The 23,949-nt window shown below is 48.4% G+C and overlaps 1 protein-coding gene across 9 annotated transcripts; it reads left to right on the top strand.

The window, feature by feature from the left end:
- The first annotated feature begins 1,099 nt into the window (after window positions 1–1,099).
- Window positions 1,100–20,405, top strand: RCC1 (regulator of chromosome condensation 1). Of its 9 annotated transcripts, none has more exons than XM_060140854.1 (11): window positions 1,100–1,190; window positions 13,303–13,384; window positions 13,928–14,035; window positions 14,849–15,036; window positions 15,218–15,397; window positions 16,223–16,319; window positions 16,434–16,556; window positions 17,062–17,217; window positions 17,463–17,582; window positions 17,929–18,081; window positions 19,029–20,405. In XM_060140854.1, the coding sequence occupies exons 2-11, from the start codon at window positions 13,312–13,314 to the stop codon at window positions 19,202–19,204; spliced, it is 1,374 nt and encodes a 457-aa protein (XP_059996837.1). In that variant the 5' UTR covers window positions 1,100–1,190; window positions 13,303–13,311; the 3' UTR covers window positions 19,205–20,405. The 9 variants fall into 9 exon arrangements, with proteins under 9 accessions (XP_059996837.1, XP_059996842.1, XP_059996836.1 ...); XM_060140853.1 differs by lacking the exon at window positions 1,100–1,190 and adding an exon at window positions 1,565–1,855; XM_060140852.1 differs by lacking the exon at window positions 1,100–1,190 and adding an exon at window positions 8,292–8,427.
- Window positions 20,406–23,949: the final 3,544 nt, after the last annotated feature.

The following is a 23,949-nucleotide window of genomic DNA, read 5'->3' as shown; positions in this document are numbered from 1 at the left end:
TCCGGGGAGATCCCACATGCCGTGGAGCGGCCGGAGCCTGTGCTCTGCAACGGGAGAGGCCACAACAGTGAGAGGCCCGCGTACCGCAAAAAAAAAAAAAAAAAAAAAAAAAAAGTGTCTATCTAGAGTTCAGGTATGATAGAATGACCTTCAGAGTCAGAATCAACATGAAATGGAGAAAATATCCTTCTGCAGAGGCCACGCCTTTGACCTGGGAAACCCCCAGACACAACCAAAAGCCCTGCAAGGTCACCACAGGGAACTTGAAATCCTGAAGAACTGTTTGTATCCTGTCCTGAAGAAGGAGTGGAGTGTGTTAACAAGACAGGGTAGTCGGCTTGGCGCCTGTTTTCCATCACTAGCTCCCAACCTCAGTTCACACCCTCATCTTTTTTGTCTGGCCTCCCTCCCCCACCCTTGGTTTCCCCTTCCCCCAAGTCCATTCTCTGCATTCTCCATTTTGTTCTAAAACAAAACTCTGCTTCTGTCACTCACGTGCTTAAATCCGTTCCATAGTTCCCCATTTCCCCAGGGAAGAGGCTGCCTCCTTAGACAATACACTGAATCCATGGTCTGTCTCTCCCTCTCCAGTTCCTCCGCATGGCACCCTCTGCCCCAGTCAGACCTTGGCAGTTTCCCACAACCACCACAGGCTCCCATCGCTCCCTGTCAGTGCACGGGATGCTTCTCCTAGGATGCCCTGCCGTTTTAGGCTTAACCTGGAAAGCCTTTGTTAAGCCCCGGCTGAGCCAGATAACCTTGTGCGTACCGTTGTCACACCCTGAGTAGTTGCTGATAGTCCTATTTCTCATCTTTCTCTGATGGAGAGCCTCTTGAGAGCAGGGAGGATCCGAATCTCTTTTGTCCGTACAGTCCCTTCCACACTAGATTCTCCCAAACAAACCTTGATTTCAAGTAGTCTTTCTGGTTGTCAGTCCTCTTGTCCCAATTTGGGGTCTTCAAAATACACACCCACTGTACCCTTGCCAGGGCGGAGAGAGCCTGGTTAGGAGCGCCTTAGCCAGAGCGCGCCACTCGCACTTCCCGGGGCGGCCGCCAGGGGCCGCCGGGCTCTTTGTTTTCTTTTCTGGCCCGGGGTCGGGGCCGGAGGCCTGTAGAGCGCATGCTCTGGGGCAGTTCGCGGCCGGGCCGGGGAGCGGAGGAGTTCCTTGTGGCCGACCTGCAGCGAGGTAGGTCGCGCCCGTCACGCGCGGAGGGTCGGGGCGGAGGGCGGCGCGCGGGCACCGGCGGTCGGCGGCGGGTCGGGCCCGTTGCCTGCGCGCGCCCGTGTCGCGCGGCGCCGGCGCCACGTGAAGCCGAGTGGCTGAGAGGTGCGGGCGCGCGAGTCTCCGGCCCCGCGGGGCCCCCCGGAGCCTGCCGGGCCCCGCCTCGCCCGAGCGAGGGCCGCGCGGCCCCTCTGCAGCCGCGCCTCGCACGCCTGGCCCGCGCCGCCCGCGGGGGCGGGAGATTCAAACGGCCCTAGCGCGGCCGGCCAGGTTGCGCGCGGCCGCGGTGACCTCCCGCCAGCGGTGCGCCGACCAGCGCGCCTCCCGGGCCGGGGCGGCAGCTCCGGCGGGGCCGCGTTTCCGGAGCGGGAAAGTGATTAAGTCTAGCACTGGTTTGGAGAATGCGGTTTGCAGAGTGGGGCGGAACCCTGTCCGGCGAGGGTCTGCTTTTAGGAGGGTAGGCTGCTGAGGGTCTACGCGGAGAGCGAAATCTCAGCGTCAACAGGCACCGTCACGATGACTGTTGACCGGTTGGAGAGGTGTGCCGGGAACTCCGCACCAACTCATCTGTCAACAGATTATTTACTGGCTGTCCACTCCGTGCCCCGTGTGCAAGGCTGGGGAACATGGTGAAAGGGCCCCGTGTGGCCTTGGCGGAGCTCGCGGTCTCCCTGGGGAGGCCCATGTGGGGCCACACTTACGATCCAGGGCGATCCCTGAAGTGTGCCCGTGGATCCGGGGCGCTGCTGGCGGATATTAACAGAGGTGCGCCAACCAAGTGTGACTTGGGTGCCCCAGCAGAAGCTGAGTGTACGGAGTGTGGAGGGGAACTCGGAGGTTCACCCAAGGCTGCGCAGGAGGGTTAGGTATGGCTTTCCAGCCGAGGTTACTCTTGGCCCGGGTTTTGAAGGAACAATGGAGTTATCCAGGCAGACTGAGGATGGGCGGGGTTAGGGTGATCCTGGCAGGGAACACAGCACATGCAAAAGCATGAAGGTGTAGTTGAGTGTTATCATCAGGGGTACCACGGTGTTTGGTTGGAGCACAGGGTACAAGGAGGGGAAGAGCAACATATTCCTGCAGGGGCTGGGTCTCAAAAGGTCTGGAGTGCAAGACCAAGGAGCACTGGGTGGGGTGGAGAAGGCAGCGATGGTTTCACCCAAAAAGGGCATCAGAATGGAGTCTGGAAAGATGAACTAGGAGTTCTACATGCTCCTGTTGGCGAAAACATCCCAAGAGCAGGAATAGTGTTCAGCTTGGCAACTTCCTAGTTGGGTACCCTTGGGCCACCCACCCAATCCCCATGGGCCTTGTTTCCCTTACCTGTAAGGTGAAGATAAGAGGCTTGTGGTGAGGATTACTAATACCCTATTATTTCCATAAAGCTGTGGTTGTAACATCTGGTGGAAGATGTGGCCCCTTTCCCCTGGGAAAAATGAATGCACTTAAGCCGAGGCTCAGCTCCCTATGTAAGGGGGATCCTCCAGTAAGGAGTTCCTGGGTGAAGTCTACCAGCTCTGTGCCTGACATGAGGCAGGAGCTCAGCAAATGTTTGTTGACAGATGAGCCTCTCTCCTCTCTTCCCTCCTGGGGACTTTCTTTTTTTTTTTTGAATTTTATTTTATTTATTTTGTTATACAGCAGGGTCTTATTCTGTATTTTATACATATTAGTGTATACATGTCAATCCCAACCTCCCAATTCATCCCCCCACCACCACTCCCCCCACCACTTTCCCCCCTTGGTGTCCATAGTTTGTTCTCTACATCTGTGTCTCTATATCTGCCCTGCAAACCGGTTCATCTGTACCATTTTTCTAGGTTCCACATATATGCGTTAATATCTGATACTTGTTTTTCTCTTTGTGACTTACTGCATTCTGTATGACAGTCTCTAGATCCATCCACGTGTCTGCAAATGACCCAATTTCCTTCCTTTTTATGGCTGAGTAATATTCCATAGCGTATATGTACCACATCTTTATCCATTCATCTGTCGATGGGAATTTAGGTTGCTTCCATGACCTGGCTATTGTAAATAGTGCTGCAGTGAACATTGGGGTGCATGTGTCTTTTTGAATTATGGTTTTCTCAGGGTATATGCCCAGTAGTGGGATTGCTGGGTCATATGGTAATTCTATGTTTAGTTTTTTAAGGAACCTCCATACCTTTCTCCATAGTGGCGGTATCAATTTACATTCCCACCAACAGTGCAAGAGGGTTCCCTTTTCTCCACACCGTCTCCAGCATTTGTTGTTTGTAGATTTTCTGATGATACCCATTCTAACTGGTGTGAGGTGATACCTCATTGTAGTTTTGATTTGCATTTCTCTAATGATTAGTGATGTTGAGCAGCTTTTCATGTGCTTCTTGGCCATCGGTATGTCTTCTTTGGAGAAATGTCTATTTAGGTCTTCTGCCCATTTTCTGATTCGGCTGTTTGTTTTTTTAACATTGAGCTGCATGAGCTGTTTATATATTTTGGAGATTAATCCTTTGTCCATTGATTCATTTGCAAATATTTTCTCCCATTCTGAGGGTTGTCTTTTCGTCTTGTTTGTAGTTTGCTTTGCAAAAGCTTTTAAATTTCATTAGGTCCCATTTGTTTATTTTTGGTTTTATTTCCATAACTCTAGGAGGTGGATCAAAAAAGATCTTGCTGTGATTTATGTCAAAGAGTGTTCTTCCTATGTTTTCCTCTAAGAGTTTTATAATGTCCAGTCTTATGTTTAGGTCTCTAGTCCATTTTTTTTTTTTTTTTTTTTTTTTGCGATACCCGGGCCTCTCACTGTTGTGGCCTCTCCCGTTGCGGAGCACAGGCTCCGGACGCGCAGGCTCAGCGGCCATGGCTCACGAGTGCAGCCGCTCCGCAGCATGTGGGATCTTTCCGGACCGGGGCATGAACCCGTGTCCCCTGCCTCGGCAGGTGGACTCTCAACCACTGTGCCACCAGGGAAGCCCTCTAATCCATTTTGAGCTTATTTTTGTGTATGGTGTTAGGGAGTGTTCTAGTTTCATTCTTTTACATGTAGCTGTGCAGTTTTCCCAGCACCACTTATTGAAGAGATTGTCTTTTCTCCATTGTATATCCTTGCCTCCTTTGTCATAGATTAGTTGATCATAGGTGTGTGGGTTAATCTCTGGGCTTTCTATCCTGTTCCGTTGATCTATATTTCTGTTTTTGTGCCAGTACCATATTGTCTTGATTACTGTAGCTTTGTAGTATAGTCTGAAGTCAGGGAGTCTGATTCCTCCAGCTCCGTTTTTTTCCCTCAAGACTGCTTGGGCTATTTGGGGTCTTTGTGTCTCCATACAAATTTTAAGATTTTTTGTTCTAGTTCTGTAAAAAATGCCACTGGTAATTTGATAGGGATTGCATTGAATCTGTAGATTGTTCTGGGTAGTATAGTCATTTTCACAATATTGATTCTTCCAATCCAAGAACATGGTATATCTCTCCATCTGTTTGTGTCATCTTTGATTTCTTTCATCAGTGTCTTATAGTTTTCTGAGTACAGGTCTTTCACCTCCTTAGGTAGGTTTATTCCTAGGTATTTTATTCTTTTTGTTGCAATGGTGAATGGGATTGTTTCCTTAATTTCTCTTTTTGATCTTTTGTTGTGAGTATATAGGAATGCAAGAGATTTCTGTGCATTAATTTTGTATCCTGCAACTTTACAAATTCATTGATTAGTAGTTTTCTGGTGGCATCTTTAGGATTCTCTATGTATAATATCATGTCATCTGCAAACAGTGACAGTTTGACTTCTTCTTTTCCAATTTGTATTCCTTTTATTTCTTTTTCTTCTCTGATTGCCGTGGCTGGGACTTCCAAAACTATGCTGAATAATAGTGGTGAGAATGGACATCCTTGTCTTGTTCCTGATCTTAGAGGAAATGCTTTCAGTTTTTCACCATTGAGAATGATGTTTGCTGTGGGTCTGTCGTATATGGCCTTTATTATGTTGAGGTAGGTTCCCCCTATGCCCACTTTCTGGAGAGTTTTTATCATAAATGGAAGTTGAATTTTGTCAGACGGTTTTTTTGCATCTACTGAGATGATTATATGGTTTTTCTTGTTCAATTTGTTAATATGGTGTATCACATTGATTGATTTGTGTATATTGAAGAATCCTTGCATCCCTGGGATAAATCCCACTTGATCATGGTGTATGATCCTTTTAATGTGTTGTTGGATTCTGTTTGCTAGTATTTTGCTGAGGATTTTTGCATCTATACTCATCAGTGATATTGGTCTGTAATTTTCTTTTTTTGTAGTATCTTTGTCTGGTTTTGGTATCAGGGTGATGGTGGCCTCATAGAATGAGTTTGGGAGTGTTCCTTCCTCTGCAATTTTTTGGAAGAGTTTGAGAAGGATGAGTGTTAGCTCTTCTCTAAATGTTTGATAGAATTCACCTGTGAAGCCATCTGGTCCTGGACTTTTGTTTGTTGGAAGATTTTTAATCACAGTTTCAATTTCATTACTTGTGATTGGTCTGTTCATATTTTCTGTTTCTTCCTGGTTCAGTCTTGGAAAGTTATACCTTTCTAAGAATTTGTCCATTTCTTCCAGGTTGTCCATTCTATTGACATAGAGTTGCTTGTAGTAGTCTCTTAGGATGCTTTGTATTTCTGCGGTGTCTGTTGTAACTTCTCCTTTTTCATTTCTAATTTTATTGACTTGAGTCCTCTCCCTGTTTTTCTTGATGAATCTGGCTAAAGGTTTATCAATTTTGTTTATCTTCTCAACGAACCAGCCTTTAGTTTTATTCATTTTGCTGTTGTTTTCTTCGTTTCTATTTCATTTATTTCTGCTCTGATCTTTTTTTTTTTTTTTTTTTTTGCGGTACGCGGGCCTCTCACTGTTGTGGCATCTCCCGTTGCGGAGCACAGGCTCCAGACGCGCAGGCTCAGTGGCCATGGCTCACGGGCCTAGCCACTCCACGGCATGTGGGATCTTCCCAGACCGGGGCATGAACCCGTGTCCCCTGCATCGGCAGGCGGACTCTCAACCACTACGCCACCAGGGAAGCCCTCTGCTCTGATCTTTATGATTTCTTTCCTTCTACTAACTTTGGGTTTTGTTTATTCTTCTTTCTCTAGTTCCTTTAGCTGTAAGATTAGATTGTTCATTTGAGATTTTTCTTGTTTCTTGAGGTAGGCTTGTATTGCTATAAACTTCCCTCTTAGAACTGCTTTTGCTGCATCCCATTGGTTTTGGATCATCGTGTTTTCGTTGTAATTTGTCTCTAGATATTTTTTGATTTCCTCTTTGATTTCTTCAGTGATCTTTTGGTTATTTAGTAACGTATTGTTTAGCCTCCATGTGTTTGTGTTTTTTTCCCTGTAATTGATTTCTAATCTCATAGCATTGTGGTCCGAAAAGATGCTTGATATGATTTCAATTTTCTTAAATTTACCGAGGCTTGATTTGTGATGCAAGGTGGGATCTATCCTGAAGAATGTTCCATGTGCACTTGAGAAGAAAGTTAATCTGCTGTTTTTGGATGGAATGTCCTATAAATATCAATTAAATCTATCTCATCTATTGTGTCATTTAAAGCTTGTGTTTCCTTATTAATTTTGTGTTTGGATGATCTGTCCATTGGTGTGAGGTGTTAAAGTCCCCAACTATTATTGTGTTACTGTCGATTTCCTTTTTTATAGATGTTAGCAGTTGCCTTACGTATTGAGGTGCTCCTCTGTTGGGTGCATATATATTTATAATTGTTATATCTTCTTCTGGGATTGATTCCTTGATCATTATGTAGTGTCCTTCCTTGTCTCTTGTAACATTCTTTATTTTAAAGTCTATTTTATCTGATATGAGTATTGCTGCTCCAGATTTATTTGCATGGAATATCTTTTTCCATCCCTCCTGGGGACTTTTCTCACAAAGAGATTCTTTAGCCATTGCGTCTGGTGGGCAAGTGTCTGTCTCCTGATGTCGGGGTGGGTGGGGACAGCTGCTGTGGGCAGAGAGGGCTCTGTCTCCCTTTGCAGAGATGAGGTCACAGCAGGTCACCGCAGGAACACCACGGCCCTGGTAGACTGTCTAGTCTGCTGTGCCTTCATTCACCAAATGAGGAAACTGAGGCCCAGAGAGAAGGGGGGAGGGGGGATGCTCTCGTCCTAGTGGTGAGTGGTTGGGAGACCTGGGCTGCCATCCCACCTCTGTGGCCTGGGGCACCTTCCTCTGAGCCTCTACTTTCTTATCTGTAAAGCCAGGATGATCACACCTCCAAGGGCAGGTGTGAATGTCCTAGGAGAGGCTGGCACACCTTAGGTGCCTATTGGTGGAAGTTGTCTCTGTATCTGACTTACTGGATTGTATCTCACTCTTCTCCCAGACTGTAAACTCCTTGAAGATGGAAGCTGTGTTTGTCTGTTGGGGAGTGCAGGGTAGGGACAAAAGACTACTACTTATTCTTAGCCCAGGTACTCAGTGTCTGGCTAAGAAAACACACCCAGAGCGGTTAGAGAGGGAGTCTGTCAAAGGACTGATGTGTACGGTAGAGGATATGCAGGTGGGTCATGGGTACAGGGCTCCACCTTTTAGAAGGTGCCCTCTCATCTTCCACCCTGCCTCGGCGATTGCTCACAGCAGCACCCTGCAGTGCCTGGAGTCCTCTGTTTGAGAGATGAAGACTGTCAGGCTCAAAGGGAACTCAGGTGTGTTGGACTTGAAAGCCAGTGCTCTCTTCACCACAGCACGGAGTTGTACCCGTCGTCCTTCCATACATCTTTCAGCAGATTTGTCACCCACGTGGCCCACCCTCCCAGGCCCTAGCTGCCTCCGAGCTCCTCTCTGCTCTCACTATCCTGTCCCCCTCAGCAGGCTGCTGCCCTCTGCTCCTTGCCTTTGGCCAAGCTCATAGAGGATCCTGGGGAGGCCTGTCCAGGCTGCCTTGACCCCTGCCTGGATCACGGCCTGCCTTTAGCCAACCATTCTTGTTTTGTTTTTGTTTTTAATTATCAGGTATACCTGGATTCTATTCCTGGCTCTCCTTTCTGATGGTATGAACTTAAGCAAGTAAATTGACTTCTCTGAGCCTCAGTTCCCTCAACTGTGAAATAGGAGTGACAGTGCCTCCTTCAGCTTGTTGTGAGAAGTTAAAGGTTGTTGGCATATGGAAAGTAGGTGAGACCAGTGTCCCCGAGAGACTCATTTTAAGGAGCAGATTGATATGGTGGATAGACAGGTAAATTTAAATAATCGTGATCTAAAAGTCTGCCCTAATTTCTCTGTGAGAATGATTCCTTTAGGATTGAGAGAGGGATCAGAGGTGGCTTACCAATGGAGGTGACTTTGAGCAGAACTTCTTCTAGTAGGATAGGGATGGGATGGTACAGAGATGCACATGGTATGGAGAGAATAGTAGGCAGTCTAAGATTGTGTGAGAAGAGAAGGGACGATGTGACAGATAAGGTAGGAGGCCAAAAGTCATGTTAGTATCAGACCCTGGAGGTCTTTAGTACCAGGTTAAGAAATGTGGGCAGAGGGCGCCACTGAGGAGTCTGAGCAAGGAAGCAGCTTGTTTCAGGTTTGAGGTTTAAAAAGATCATGAATGGCTTGTAGAGCGGGATGGCGATGGGGGTGGGCAGTAGGGAGATGAGAGACAAGCTTCTGTCTTTTCTGGGGGAGAGAGTATGAGGGAGAGTTCTCAGACAGGCTGAGGGACTGGGGAGTGTGGGGAGGAAGTAGGTAGGGGCACCAGCCCTGGGGTCTGAGTGACTAGGTACTTGGTACAGATCTTGATTTCCTCGTCCAGTCTTGGGTAAGACACTTTACCTTTTTGAGCCTCAGTTTCCTCGTCTGTAAGGTGGGATCAGTGTGGTTAGCTTGCAGTGAGATGCCCCAGAATATTAGCCCAAAACACAGGTGGCTAAGGAGATATTGCCTGGGTCTGTTCCAACCCACACTAACACTTTTTTTTTTTGGTTAATGACCCATGACACCAAATACCTCATATAGCCTTTATTTTTCTCCACCCCAGGCCTTGCCCACAGGTCAACCCAACATCAGCAGCGATGTGCTGATATTATCCTGTTCCCTTTTTTCTCACTTCTGGCTGTAAGTACTTTTCCATGCTACTACACAGTCTCCCTCCCCAGCACAGCTAACTGGTACAGGTCATTCTGATGAACTGACGGGAAATATGCCCTTGGCGGGACAGGGCCCCGGACACAGTGAACTGGCTGGCAACCTGGCCAGGGGTACAAGAAACAGTGGATACCTGTTACGTCCCACACTCCTTAACCCATCCAGCTCTGCCTACCTAACATCCCTTCTTGGTCTGCTCCCACGCACTTCACACTTAACAAAAACGCCTGGTGAGGTGGACCTCTCAGTCTCTCCTCTCCTGTTTGTCCCACAGTGTTCTCAGTAACTGGAAGTCGACCATCTACTTATTCACTTAAGCCAAAGCCTGGGGGTCCTTGTGTTTGGCCAAGTTCATGGGGGATCAGGGAGGCTGGGTTTTTTAGGATGAAAAAGTCATTCTGGCTTCCTCCCTCACCCTCATTCCCCACATCTAATCCGCCAGCAAAGCAAGCCTGTCTCCTAAATTGATCTGTTTTGTCTACTTTTCTCTCTTGCCTCAGACCAAATCAAGTCGCCGACTTCTCTCACTTGGATGCCTGCAATCTCCTCCTCTTCCAAACCACTGCATTTTCTCTACAGTAGCCAGAACAATCGTTAAGACATTTTTCTTAAAACTCTTCTGTTTTCCCTACTAGGCCTTGTACGATCCATCGCCTGCTCCCCTTGTGCCGTGTGATCCATCGCTGTCCACCTACAGCCCTGCTGGCCTCCCCAGGTTCCTGAGCACATCACATGCTTTTGTCCGGGTCTTCCCCTGCTAGCTTTCTCTTGCTAGTATTTCAAGCCTTAGCCCAAATGTTACCTATCTGACCTATATCTCCTCCCCCGTCCCAGTTTTTCTCGCTTTTTTTTTTACTGTGGTAAAATACACATAACATAAAATTGACCATTTTAACCATTTTTAATTGTATATAGTTCAGTGGCATTAAGTACGTTTACAGTGTTGTGCCTTACCTATCCTTCACACAACACCATCTGTAATAATACTCTGTGTGTGTGTGTGTGTGTGTGTGTGTGTGTGTGTGTGTGTGTGTGTGTCTTTCCCACGAGAATTAAGCTCCATGAGAACAGGGAGAGGGTTAGTTTTCTTTTTCCTTGCTACACCTGGCAGTGGTAATAGGCATTCATGGAATGAATGAGTACATGCTGCTATGTATTGAGTACTTACTGTGTGCTTGGCACTCCAAAGTCCTTTACAAACATTTCATTCAGTCTTTTTTTTTTTTTTTTTTTTTTTGGTTGTGCTGGGTCTTCGTTGCTGGGCACGGGCTTTCTCTGATTGCGGCAAGCGGGGGTTAGTCTTTGTTGTGGTGTGCGGGCTTTTCATTGCGGTGGCTTCTCTTGTTACGGAGCACGGGCTCTAAGCACACGGGCTTCAGTAGTTGTGGCACGTGGGCTCAGTAGCTGCGGCTTGCAGGCTTTAGAGCACAGGCTCAGTAGTTGTGGCGCACGGGCTTAGTTGCTCCGCGGCATGTGGGATCTTCCCGGACCAGGGATTAAACCCGTGTCCCCTGCATTGGCAGGCGGATTCTTAACCACTGCACCACCAGGGAAGTGCTTCATTTAGTCTTGACAACAGCCCTGGAAATGGTCATTGCCTCCCTTTTTACAGATGAGGGTACAGCTCAGAGAGGTTAAAGCTGCTAGAGAGGGACTTCCCTGGTGGCGCAGTGGTTGAGAATCTGCCTGCCAATGCAGGGGACACAGGTTCGAACCCTGGTCTGGGAAGATCCCACATGCCGCGGAGCAACTAAGCCCGCGTACCACAACTACTGAAGCCTGTGCGCCTAGAGCCCATGCTCTGCAACAAGAGAAGCCACCGCACTGAGAAGCCCGCACACCGCAACAAAGAGTAGCCCCCGCTCGCCGCAACTAGAGAAAGCCCGCGCGCAGCAACAAAGACCCAACGCAGACAAAAGTAAATAAATAAAATAAATAAATTTTAAAAAAAAAGCTGCCATAGAGGTCAACCATGGTCACAGAAGCAGGGCTGAACAAACCACAGCTCTGGCAGATGAATCCAATTCCCTTTATCCTAAGGAATGTGCATTTCTAATGTGGGAAAAGGGGTTTCAAAGAGGCTACTTGGAGGGGAGGAGTTCAACCCTGGGAGAATAGAAGTTGGGTGAAACACAGAAATGCCTCAACAGAGTCAAAACTGGGCCAGTCACAACACGTAGAAGCTCAACCTGCAGAGGCTCAACCTACACAGCCTTGACGGATTGTAGGCCTTTGGCTATTTCACCATCTTCGGTACTTTGTTCTCTTCCCCCAGGATAGTCAGCAGAAATGGCCTGGAAATTCCAGGCCACTCCCTTTGTGTTCATATACCATGGAATGCGGAGCTGGAGAGGCTGAGGCTCTAGGACCTACTGGAAGAAAGGAAGGGAGGGAGGGAGGAAGAATGGGGTGCTGTTTAGGCCCACAGAGGAGCCTGAGAAGGTCTCTTGGAGTTCTCTTTCCATTTGTAGCCTTGGGTAGAGTCTCCATCCCTTTTCCGTAGAATGGAGGAGAGGTGGGTTAGATTAGATTAGAGCTGTGCCTGAGCAGCACCTGGGACAGACCCTAAGTGTTATAACACCAGCATTGATTTATTGAGCACTTACTATGTTATTACTTTTACAGTATTAGCTCAATTAGTCATAGGCGTCACAACAGGGTGTGGGTACTATTATTATCCCCGTTTTACTGAGGAGGAAACTGAATCATGAAGAGATTAAATAACTTTGTCCAAGGTCAAACAGCTAGAAAGCAGCTGAGCACATATTCTGGCTCCTCTTAACCACCACTTGCTCTACCACTTTTGCATCTGGGTAGCTGCAAATTGCCCTCATTAGAGTTTGGGAGCCTAAGGCTTAGACAACTGAACTGTCTTTCATAACCTTAAAGACCAGGGCTCAATAAAGATTTATTTCCAAAGCTGCTTATGTGGGGGGGAAAAGGCTTTCGACACAATTTGGGCTGGATTGGAATTGAGATAGCCGCGGAGAAAGTCAGTTCTCAGAGGTCTTGAGGAGACAAGGCAGCAGCAGTTAGTTTAAGGAGTGAAGGGCTCAGGGCTGAGGCTATCAGCTGCCCGGGATCGTGCTAGGTGCAACAGCCCTTCTTGTCACCCATAGGTGATTTCCTTTCCCCCTTTTGTAACACCGTCTGTTTGTGTGAGTGTGTATACAGTGTTTGTCTCTTGTTGGACTGCTTAGAGGAAAGCCAAGTTCCTCCCAGGAGTGGTGGCATTTTGGATCAAAGGGCACAGATGGTTTGGTGTGCTTTTATTTAATGAGAACAGCTTTGTGTGTGTGTGGTCTGATTATGGCAGTTATGTATAACCAAAGTTACTAGTGGTTATGTTGGGGTTGGGAGGAGTTGTGAGGGATACTTCACTTAATGTTCTTCAATGTTTTAATTTTTTATAATAAAATTTTAAAAATACATGTAATGTTTCTTGTAGCTTCGATAATATAGGTAAACTACAAAGAAAGAAGTAGAAGTTGTCCATAATCCCATTTTCCAGAGGTTACCATTATCAATATTGAATGTATTTCCTTCCACACATTTTTATATGTGTATGCTTTTTCTTTTCCACAAATAGGATGATGGGCTGTTTTTCAATCTGTTTATATTACTTGGCAATGATTCAGTAAATAAATCTCTGAAAGCATCACTTTTAATGGCTTCGTCCTGTTTTATCATCAATATACCACATATTATCTAGCCAGTCCCCTACTCCTGAGTGTATGGGTTGCTCCATTTTTTGTTGTTTTTTTAATGTTATGAAGAATACAGTAGAGAATATTTGTGGATCCTAATCTTTGGGTGTATTTATTATTTGGTTCTTCTCAGATAAATTCTGAGAAGTGGAATTGCTGGGCATTTCTTCTCACTTTTTTTTGTAGAGTTTTTGATGAATATTGCCTAATTAGAGCAGGAAAATGATTGCCATTTCTGACATGGAGTATTTGCCTGGGTTTTTCAGGACAGGAAGATGCCACCCAAGCGTATAACTAAGAGAAGGTCACCCCCCGAAGATGCCCTCCCCAAAAGCAAGAAGGTGAAGGGTAAGTTGGCCTTGGCCTCTACTTCAGTATGGGTGGCCTCTTGGCACCCCCAGAATCTGGAACTGGGCTCCCTGAGATTTGAAGCTGAGGGGCCTGGAAGTCCAGGAACTCCACCCAGCTGGAGAGTCTCCTGTAGCTCACTGAATCCCACCCTCTGGGAATCTTAAAGGGGCAGAGACTTGCCTAAAAGCACTCAGATACTGGCAAAAAACTAGACCCTAGGGCTTTGCCCCAGGCAGCATGGTTAAGACCATTGACCTCCAGACTGGGTTCAAGTCCTGGCTCTGCCACTTTCTAGCTACATATAGCTTTGAGCAAATCACTAACCTCACTGAGCTTGGACTACTACCCCATTCATAAAATGGGCAACCTCACTGGGCTGTCCTGAGGAAAATGAGATCATGTCCTGGTAGCACTGGAGGGAGGTGGCTGTGGTCTCCTCTCTCCTTGGACCCTGGAGGGAGTCAGGGAGGAGAGAGAGCCACCCCCAATCTGGGAGGGGGGAATATGGACCCACACTCAGACACTGTCTGTCTTTTGCAGACCCTGGTAACCAGGCAGTGAGGGTCGTTGCCTCCCGCCGCGTTCCAGGCGCCCGCTCCTGCCAAGGTGCCTGCGGGCCGAGCCCTCCTGACCAGAAAGCCCGACCAGGTGGCTGCTTGCCCAGCGCACCCGCACCCTCTGCGCAGCCGCAGCAGACCTGGCAGCCTGGCCACACCCCCCAGGGGGAGGGGCTGGACGCCATTGGCTGTCCGGGGCTACGGGCGGTCGCTGTTGGCCACCAGATGGCCCTGTGCCGCACACTGGTTGGCGTGTTCCTCTCTACAAAAGCCTGTGCGGGCTCTTAACTCCTACCCCTTCCTTTTCAGCTGCCTGTCCGCTCCCACATAGGAGCGGAGTGGGGGTCAGTGTACCTATGTCCAGGGGTTAAGTCACAGCCTGAGGATGCACTGCAAACTCTACTAATTATTCTGTGACCTTCTCTGAGACTCTGTTCCCTTTTCTGTAAAGTGGGATCCTAAGAATGGAAGGTCTCTAGCATAATGTGAGGGGCTGCAAGGCAGTCTAACACTAGTAAGCAGTCGGTAAAGGGGTAGACGTTATTATGCCCTGATAGTATGGTTCCCGACCAAGAACAACCTATCAGGAAAACTAGCTTGTGTCCCCACTGTTCTTTAGCCCTCTCCACCAAGATTCATTTGCCGATATTGAGTGTCTCGTTTCCATTTCCTTCCACTCACATTAATAATGTGATCAGTTTTTAATCTGCACAAAAACCCTATGAGATAAGTACTTTTGTTAGCCTCGTTTCACAGATGAGGAAACTTAGGCTTGGAGAGGTCAGATGGTCTGTGGCAGGGCAGGGGCTTGAACCCAGGTCTGTGTGATCACAGAGCCTGTGCAGTGACCTCTTCTCTCTCCCATCATCCTACACACTCAGGGGCTGTCTCCTTCACCCCTCAGTCTCACATAGGTCCCACAACACAGAACCGGGTTTGGTGCTGACGCTGGGCCAGGGCGACGTGGGCCAGCTGGGGCTGGGCGAGAATGTGATGGAGAGGAAGAAGCCAGCCCTGGTGCCCATTCTAGAGGACATCGTGCAAGCTGAGGCTGGGGGCATGCACACTGTGTGTCTAAGCAAAAGTGGCCAGGTAGGTTGGGCGTGGCACAGGATGGGACAGGGCCTGGGGTTAGTAAGGGGCTTGGGGAAGGAGCTTTGAACCACACGCATTACTCTGTGGAGATGGAGCTGGCTAGACAAGCAGGGATTGGCCTAAACAAGAACGGACGGAGAGGCCAGGCCTTGCACTAATGGGGGCATCCTGGGCACAGGTCTACTCCTTCGGCTGCAATGATGAGGGTGCCCTGGGAAGGGACACATCAGTGGAGGGCTCAGAGATGGTCCCTGGGAAAGTGGAACTGCAAGAGAAGGTGGTACAGGTGTCAGCAGGAGACAGTCACACAGCGGCCCTCACCGAGGATGGCCGTGTCTTCCTTTGGGGCTCCTTCCGGGTAAGACTGGGTCTGGAAGACGTCATGGGGGCTGGTGGGCAGAATTAACTGGTGGGGCCCCAAAGATAACCCATCATGAGACCCCTGTTTTACTTACTGGGGAAATCAAGGCCCTGGGCAGAGCTTGGGCCCAGACCCAGGTTTCTGGCTTCTTCATCCAGGCCTGTCCACACCACTGCTGTTCCCTGGACTCTGATGTTATGATGTGTGCGTCTTGGGAAAGGGGTGGGTCAAGGATGCCTTTGGGCTGAGGCTAAGCCAGGAAGCCTACTGACCCATCTCCCTGCCTTCAACCTCCCCCCCGCCTTCCCAGCCTTCTTCCACACTTCTCAGGGGTTTGGGGGCACATCTCAGAACTTCCAGGACGGGAGAGTGTGGTTTAAAAAGCAGATACAGCATTAAAATTGTTTTTGGTACTTTAGTATTCAATTTATTTTGAAATGTCAAAAATAAAGGAATCTGATGTTTCCTCATTGGGGCTGGTTTTAAATTTTTTTATTGATAATTTCAAACACATAAAAGTAAGCAGAATACTATATTGAACTCTATCTGCTTGCCCCAACAATTATCAGCTTATGACCAAACTTGTTTCATCTTTACTCCCTTCCGTTCCCCAACTCCTTTGTTATTTTAATGCAAATCACAGACCATGTATGATTTCATTCGTAAGTATTGCACTATGTGGCCTGGCTCCTGCCCACTTCTCCATCTCCATCTGGCACCAGTGCCCTTCACCAGACAGCTCCGTGGCTGACTGCAAAGCTGGATCTGGCTGGTATGAGGCAGGAAGAACTGGCTGAAAACTCTTCCGCCCCTCCCTTCCAGGACAATAATGGTGTGATCGGGCTCTTGGAGCCCATGAAAAAGAGCATGGTGCCTGTGCAGGTGCAGCTGAGTACGCCCGTGGTGAAGGTGGCCTCAGGTGAGTCTGCAGGTACTCACTCTGGGCAGGAGTTGGAGAACCTTTTTGGGGGGCTGGCCCAGCCTTGGCCCTTACAGACAAGCCCTGCATCCCTTGCCTTCCTCTCACCCTCAGGAAACGACCACTTGGTGATGCTGACAGTTGATGGCGACCTCTGTACTTTGGGCTGCGGGGAGCAGGGCCAACTGGGCCGCGTGCCTGAATTATTTGCTAATCGTGGTGGCCGGCAGGGCCTCGGTAGGTGGCTTAGGTCCCTCTGGCGGGGCAAGTTGGCAAGCCACCCCCGGTGAAGGTCAGAGGTAGAAGGGATTCTCTGTGTTCAGGCTTGTATCAGGTGGACGTGCGGTGGTAGTTAAGGACTCAGATTCTAGAGCCAGACTACCCCAGGTTTGAATCATGGCTCTACCAGCTACTGGCTGTGGGCCCCTGGACATAGTTTCCTCATCTCTAAACCCACCTACCTCTAAACCTACCTCACTGTTTTGTTGTGAAGTTAAATGAGTTTGCATAAAAGACTGTCTGGCACATGGTAAGTTCCAGGTAAATGTTACCCCTATGGCTGTGAGAGTCTGAGTGAGGCACTTGGACTCTCCTGGCCTCAGTTTCCTCTTCTGTATAATAGGGACAAGAGTCCCTGCCTAGCCTCCCTGCGAGGGCTTTAGCAGTGAAGGAGAAACAGATGGGGCAGAGAGGAGAGGCTGTGTGTGTCTGCCACTGACCCTGGCCTGCTCTCTGCCTGCAGAACGACTCCTGGTCCCCAAGTGTGTGATGCTGAAATCCAGGGGAAGCCGGGGCCATGTCAGATTCCAGGATGCCTTCTGTGGTGCCTACTTCACCTTTGCCATCTCCTCTGAGGGCCATGTATATGGCTTTGGCCTCTCCAACTACCATCAGCTAGGTGAGTCCCAAGCCCATCGTCCAGGGTCTCCCAGAGTGACCTGGGCTCCAGTCCTGCCTCCACCCCTCATTCATTGTGCACCCTTGGTGGGGTCACCTAACCCCTCAGAGCCTCAGTTTTCTCATCTGTAAAATGAGAATATAAATACCCTGGTGTGGGGTGGGGGCCACACTGGGAGGGGAAGAAGAAGGCAGCTCCTTGGACACCCTCACGCCTAACAGCTCTGTCCTGGCCTCTTCCCCCAGGAACCCCAGGCACAGAATCTTGCTTTGTACCTCAGAACCTGACATCCTTCAAGAACTCCACGAAGTCCTGGGTGGGCTTCTCTGGTGGCCAGCACCATACAGTCTGCATGGATTCAGAAGGTAGGGCCTCCTGGTCCATCTCTGGGTTGGAGGTGGAGTGTTCCCTGGGCACAGGCCTGGCCACACACTGGAGATCGCGGTGCTCGGAACCTGGGCCTGCTCCATGGACTGGGCTGGCTGTGGGTCCACGAGGGTCGCCCCCGTCCCCCAGCGTCCTGGTGTTCTTCCACGTGTGAGTTCAATGGGGGCCTGGGGGGGTTCCTCCCAGGCCTCCCCCAAAACTGAAAAGGACACTTCAGACCTCACCACCCTAGGAATGGGGGACCAGCTCCCACAGATATAAGTGCTAAATGGCCTACCCGGAGCATGCCCTCTGCTACTCCTCGTCTCTCTGCCTCCTCCACAGGAAGAGCATACAGCCTGGGCCGGGCTGAGTATGGGCGGCTGGGCCTTGGGGAAGGTGCCGAGGAGAAGAGCGTACCCACCCTCATCTCCAGGCTGCCCGCCGTCTCCTCGGTGGCTTGTGGGGCCTCTGTGGGATATGCTGTGACCAAGGATGGTGAGTGGGGCTGCCCACAGTCGGTCTGGTTGGAGTCTGGTGGTCGTGGTTCTTACCGAAGTGCCCAGTAGCCTCTGATGTCCACCATCAGATGGAGCTGAGGTGTGGAGAACACTGTTTGTGGTGATATTGCTTTTGGCCTGATTGTCAGAAGCTCTGGCTTTGATGACAAAATGGGTAAACACGTTATTTTAATAGAAGTGATTTGTTCTGTAGAGGAGAAAAACAGCAAAGGGAGATATATCACTGAGGCCCAGACAAGCAGTAGGACTTGAACCCATGTCTCCAGACTCCTAACTCAGGCTTCTGTTTACATTTTATACCATGGTGACCCTTTTTATTTACAACCTAGTAGGTGCTGGCTTCCCAGGGGGTTGTACTTAGAATTTTATTAGAGAAAGAGGGGTTAGTAGTTGGGGTCCTGGCAAGTACAGCAGAGGAGGGTGTGGACAAGTGGTCACCAAAGCCTGAGTGGAACAGCCATGGAGGCCTTGAGAAATCCGGCTGGCAGAGGTGCTTGACCTGGGATTATCTGGGAAGAGTTCCTGAGGAAGTGGGGCTTGTACTGCACCGTGAAGGTTCAGTCCTTTATGATAAGCAAAGGAGGGCATCCAGAGCAGTCTCAAAGGCAGGTGGTCCTGGGAATGGAGGTGATATGGGGGTTTGGGAAATGGCCAGTGATTGACGGGCCTTGAATGCCACGCCTAGGAGCAGGCAGAAGTTTTTGGCAGTGTGTAAGGACTGCGGTCTCTGGTTGACAGAGCTCTTCTTTGTCCATCATCTCCTTGCTTCCTCCCATCTTCCCTTAACGCCCGGAGGCTGGGACGTTGCCAGGCTGCCACAGGCCCAGGCCAAAATCCACCCTCGTGTGCCAGGCTTCTCACACTACAGAAAGGTGGGGCTTGGGACCCTGGAGATACAGCTGCCCGTATTTCTGTCCTTTGTAGGTCGTGTTTTTGCCTGGGGCATGGGCACCAACTACCAGCTGGGCACAGGACAGGAAGAGGATGTCTGGAGCCCCGTGGAGATGACAGGCAAACAGTTGGAGAACCGTGTGGTCTTATCTGTGTCCAGCGGGGGCCAGCACACAGTCTTACTAGTCAAGGACAAGGAACAGAGTTGATGAAGCGTCTGAGGGCCTGGTTTCCGGCCCCCCCACCTCCCTCCTGGAACAAGGAAGCCATGATGTCTACATATTCCAGCAGGCCTCTTCTAGCTCCAAGTACTCTGTCATCTCCTGCCTTTTTCCCATCAGCAGAACAGAATGCTTCTCTTTTTTTTCCCTCCTTTCCCGGAATCATCCTGGGACCTACAGGATGAGGGTGGGATAGATGGAAGAGGGGAGGGGGGTTTAATCAGAAGGAACATTGCTGACCCCACAGCTATGTGGTTAGACCTTTCCCCCTCATCCCTATTTCCCATGGTCCTGGCTGACCCTGGTTTTGCCTATCAAAAACCAAAACTTCCTCTCCTGCGTGTTTGGTGCCCATACTCTGAGAAGTCGGGGCTCTGCCAAGCCCTGCTCTAGTCACGTGCCACTCTTCCTGTCCTTCACAACCCACAGACAGACAAATGGTACCGTCCTGAGACCCAGCTGTCATGGACCTACGCCTGGGGAAACTGGAGAAGGGGCAGGGCTACCCAGCCATGGGCAACCCCAAGCCAAATATTTGGCCCTGAACAGGTGCCCATGGGGCAAAAAGAAAAACAGTGATCCTCCGCTTGATCAAGAAAAAAGCCAATCAGCCTTTCTCCCAGAAGCACAAAGCATTCTGCCCTTCAGGCCTTGTCTGCCCACCCATCCAACCTGCCTCACCTGCAAGCCAAGGGCCTGAAATCCAGAAAGGAAGCTATGCCTGCAGGGCGGGACCTTGGGGAGAGGGGAAGGAGGGCTTTATAAGCAAACTTACAGCAATATTGAGAGTGAAGGGAGGGCAGGGAAGAGGGTTGGAGGGGCAGAGACTGGTCCCCAGAAAGGGAAGCAGTAGCTTGTACAGAGGCTGAAAAAATAGAAGAGAATATTGATTTTTTTTTTAATGTAAAGTATTTTGGAGGGGAGAGTGAAATCTTTTAACACTTTGAATAAATTTAGAGTTTTATAAAACAGGCCACTTGTTTTCTACATGCTCCCTGCTTTTTTAAGGGTGCACCTGCTGTGTTGGGATGGGCAGAATAACCCCATGCCTGTAGCCCTGGTGAAGACTAGGGCTTCAGTGATGTCAAGAGGTCCTGGTGTGTGCCAGTCAGCTGGGGTTTTTTTTTGTTTTTTTGTTTTTTGTATGGAACAGTGGCTGTTCTAGACAAATAAAAAAAAGTTGATTGATTTTTGTTAGGTATTTATGTTTCAGGAATCACTGGATTTTTAAAAAAATTATACTGTATATTGTGTGAGACATGGGATGGATCTTTTAATATCCTAATCCCAAACCAAGATTTTTGAGTACAGTACATCTCTAGAAATACTTATGCTAAGTTTAATGATGTACTGTATCATTTCAAAAGCTAGTATAAATGATTAAACATGATTAACTGCACAGTAACAACTTAATGCATAATGATGTAGATTTTCACAGGCATTTGAGCAACCAAATCATATAGAGCTGACCTGTCCAGTATGGTGGTCAGTACCTACATGTGGCTGTTTACATTTAATTTAAATTTGTAAAAATGTAAAATGGACTTCCTCGGCTGCACTAGCCACATTTCAAGTCCTCAGTAGTCAGAAGTGTCTAGCGCCTATGGTTCTGGGCTATGCAAATACAGAAATTTATAGAACATTTCCATAACTGCAGAAAGTTACAGTGAACAGTGCTGATATAGGAGGTTTGTATATTAGAGCAGGAAAGTTTTACTAGCACCAGGAGGATTCTTCCATATCAGTGACTCTTGGAAAAATGAATATGATGTAAAATAACTTAAAATGTATTCTGCGATTGTTTTTTTTCCTTGAACTTTTAGTTTTGATGCATGTACTATCCTGATTAGAAATTGACTTCTTAGAAGGGAAAAATCACACTTTTGATTTTAGTATTTTCTTTGTGAAGAAGCACCTGTGTGTCTGCTCTTCCCACACCCACTCCACCCAAAAAAGTCCAGTTGGATTAGATTTACTGAAGTTTTCCCTTTTGACAATATAGCAGGTTGAAAGTGCCCTATCCTTAAAAACAGCTCTTGTGGATTGGGACTTAAAGGGGCCAGGCATTGTGCCGAGCACTTTGCATACAATAATAGCTCATTTGATCGCCTTGTGAAGTGGGAATTGCTGTCCCTCAGGAAAAAGTCCCTGAGAGTTCAAGTGTCTAGCTTGAGGCCAAGCTACCAAGTGGCACAGACTAGGCTAGAATTTAAATCAGCCTCCACCCGAGCCCAGAACCTCAGTTTCTTTTCCTTGTATTGAACATAAGAGTTATAAAGCTCTCTGTAGGTGCTTTACATATGTTAGAACAGTTTCAGGCACATAGCAAAGGCCCCACAAGCCTCTGCTGTTATGACCGTTGAACATTTTAAAGTTCCCTGTAGTTAATAATTGCCTTGTTTTTCACATGCTTAGTTTTTTGGTGTAAGTATCATTTATTCGGTGTTCATATCGCTATCAGAAGTGTAAATCCCCTTTTCTGTGTTCAAACACATCAGGTATTCTCAATTTTACCTTTTCTCCCATCCTCCTCCAACCTGAATTGGTTACCCCAAAACAAATGTAATCACCCCATATGGCTCAGCTATAAATAATATTTGCAAAGTCATAATAATGTAAATGTTAAGTGTTTTGACAAATTATAGTCAGAAGATGGAGAAGTGTGTATGTATGGGGGCAGTCCCTAAAATATCTGGGGCTTCCCTGGTGGCGCAGTGGTTGAGAATCCGCCTGCTAATGCAGGGGACACGGGTTTAAGCCCTCGTCCGGGAAGATCCCACATGCCGCGGAGCAACTAGGCCCGTGCGCCACAACTACTGAGCCTGCGCGTCTGGAGCCTGTGCTCCGCAACAAGAGAGGCCGCGATAGTGAGAGGCCCGCGCACCACAATTAAGAGTGGCCCCCGCTTGCCACAACTAGAGTAAGCCCTTGCACAGAAATGAAGACGCAACACACCAAAAATAATTAATAAACTCCTACCCACAACATCTTCTTAAAAATAAATAAATAAATAAAATATCTGAAACTACAAATGAATAGAAAGTATACTATTTAGGGCTTCCCTGGTGGTGCAGTGGTTGAGAGTCCGCCTGCCGATGCAGGGGACACGGGTTCGTGCCCCGGTCCGGGAAGATCCCCCGTGCCGCGGAGCGGCTGGGCCCGTGAGCCGTGGCCGCTGAGCCTGCGCGTCTGGAGCCTGTGCTCTGCAGCGGGAGAGGCCACAGCAGTGAGAGGCCCGCATACCGAAAAAGAAAAAGAAAGTATACTATTTAGAAATACACAGATTTTAGGGAAAAGATTTGGAAGTGGTTGCCTCAAGGGACTGGAAGTTGGGAATAGGGATAGATGGGGTAAGGGACAACTGTTTATCGTTTGACATAAATTCAAAATTTTTTTTTCAGTGCCTACCATATCCCAGACATGGTTGTGGGAATTTGATTAGAAAGCGTGAACAAGGAATCCTGTCTGATAAAGCTTACATTCTAAATTAAAAATAAACATTTAAAAATCTTCCATAAGTAAAATAATTTTTTTTTTTTTTTTTTTTTTTTTTTTTTTGCGGTACGCGGGCCTCTCACTGCTGTGGCCTCTCCCGTTGCAGAGCACAGGCTCCGGACACGCAAGCTCAGTGGCTATGGCTCACGGGCCCAGCCTCCGCGGCATGTGGGATCCTCCCAGACCGGGGCACGAACCCTTGTCCCCTGCATCGACAGGCGGACTCTCAACCACTGCACCACCAGGGAAGCCCAGTAAAATAAATTTTAAAAATGGTAAGCAAAGAGCACAGCACAGGGGCTGGCAAATAGTACTAAATAAAAGAGTTACCAGTTACAATTTGAAGGCCTCCAACTGCCATGTTGGAGAACTTACTGGAAGCCAGGCATTAGGGCAAGTGTTTTTCCCTACTTCTCATTTTATCCTCACAACAAACATGGTATGAGGTAAGCACTGTTATTATCCACGTTAGTCTCAGAGTTTAAATAACCTGCCAAAATAATTAGTGAGAGGGGACTGGGATTTGGGCTCCGTTTGTTCAAATCTATAGCCAAAGCACCCAACCACTACACTACTATGGCAGTGGATAGGATAAAGCTGGAATTTGGCAACTTGTGGTTGGATCCAAGACTTTAGACTCATGAGTGCCTGACTTTGGGGCCCAACATCCCAAGTTTGGGGTGTATAAGCTGGTAAGGAAGGGCCGAGGTGGCCTATACCAACCCAGAGGGAGCCCCAGAAATGGATCCTCAGGCACTTGCGATGACCTTCACTATGGGAGATGACAATTACCACCTACAGAAGCTTCACATTCTGAGAAATGGGTATCAAACTGAGGCTAAAGCCTGGGACACTCCCAGATTAGGAGTCGAATTGTCAGGATTATCCGTGTTTACTTGAGGGCCTTCTATAGCAGGTCACTGTTCCGGGACAGGTTAGAACTGGCAGTTTGGATTAGTGTAGGGGATGTGGACGCAAGAAAGTGACAAGACTTGGGGATTGATTTGACTGGTTGAGAAGACAGGGTTACCCCAATTTACACTCACTTTAACTCTACCCTCCCCGCACCCCGGGGCTATACACGGGAATGGTGAAAGAATCCCATTGCAGCGTCAACAGAAATGTCTTGCAAACTGGGAAATGCGGGGTGAAGGGGTGGCTGGGGCGGGCCAGTCGGTAATTTGCCTGACGTCACACAGAGTTAGTGGGACTGAATCGTCCAGGTTCCCAAAGGGGAT

Source organism: Lagenorhynchus albirostris, chromosome 2 (assembly GCF_949774975.1).
Source record: "Lagenorhynchus albirostris chromosome 2, mLagAlb1.1, whole genome shotgun sequence".
Taxonomy (NCBI): Eukaryota; Metazoa; Chordata; class Mammalia; order Artiodactyla; family Delphinidae; genus Lagenorhynchus; species Lagenorhynchus albirostris.
The sequence above is the reverse complement of the archived record's forward strand: the minus strand, read 5'-3'. Positions and strand labels throughout refer to the sequence as shown.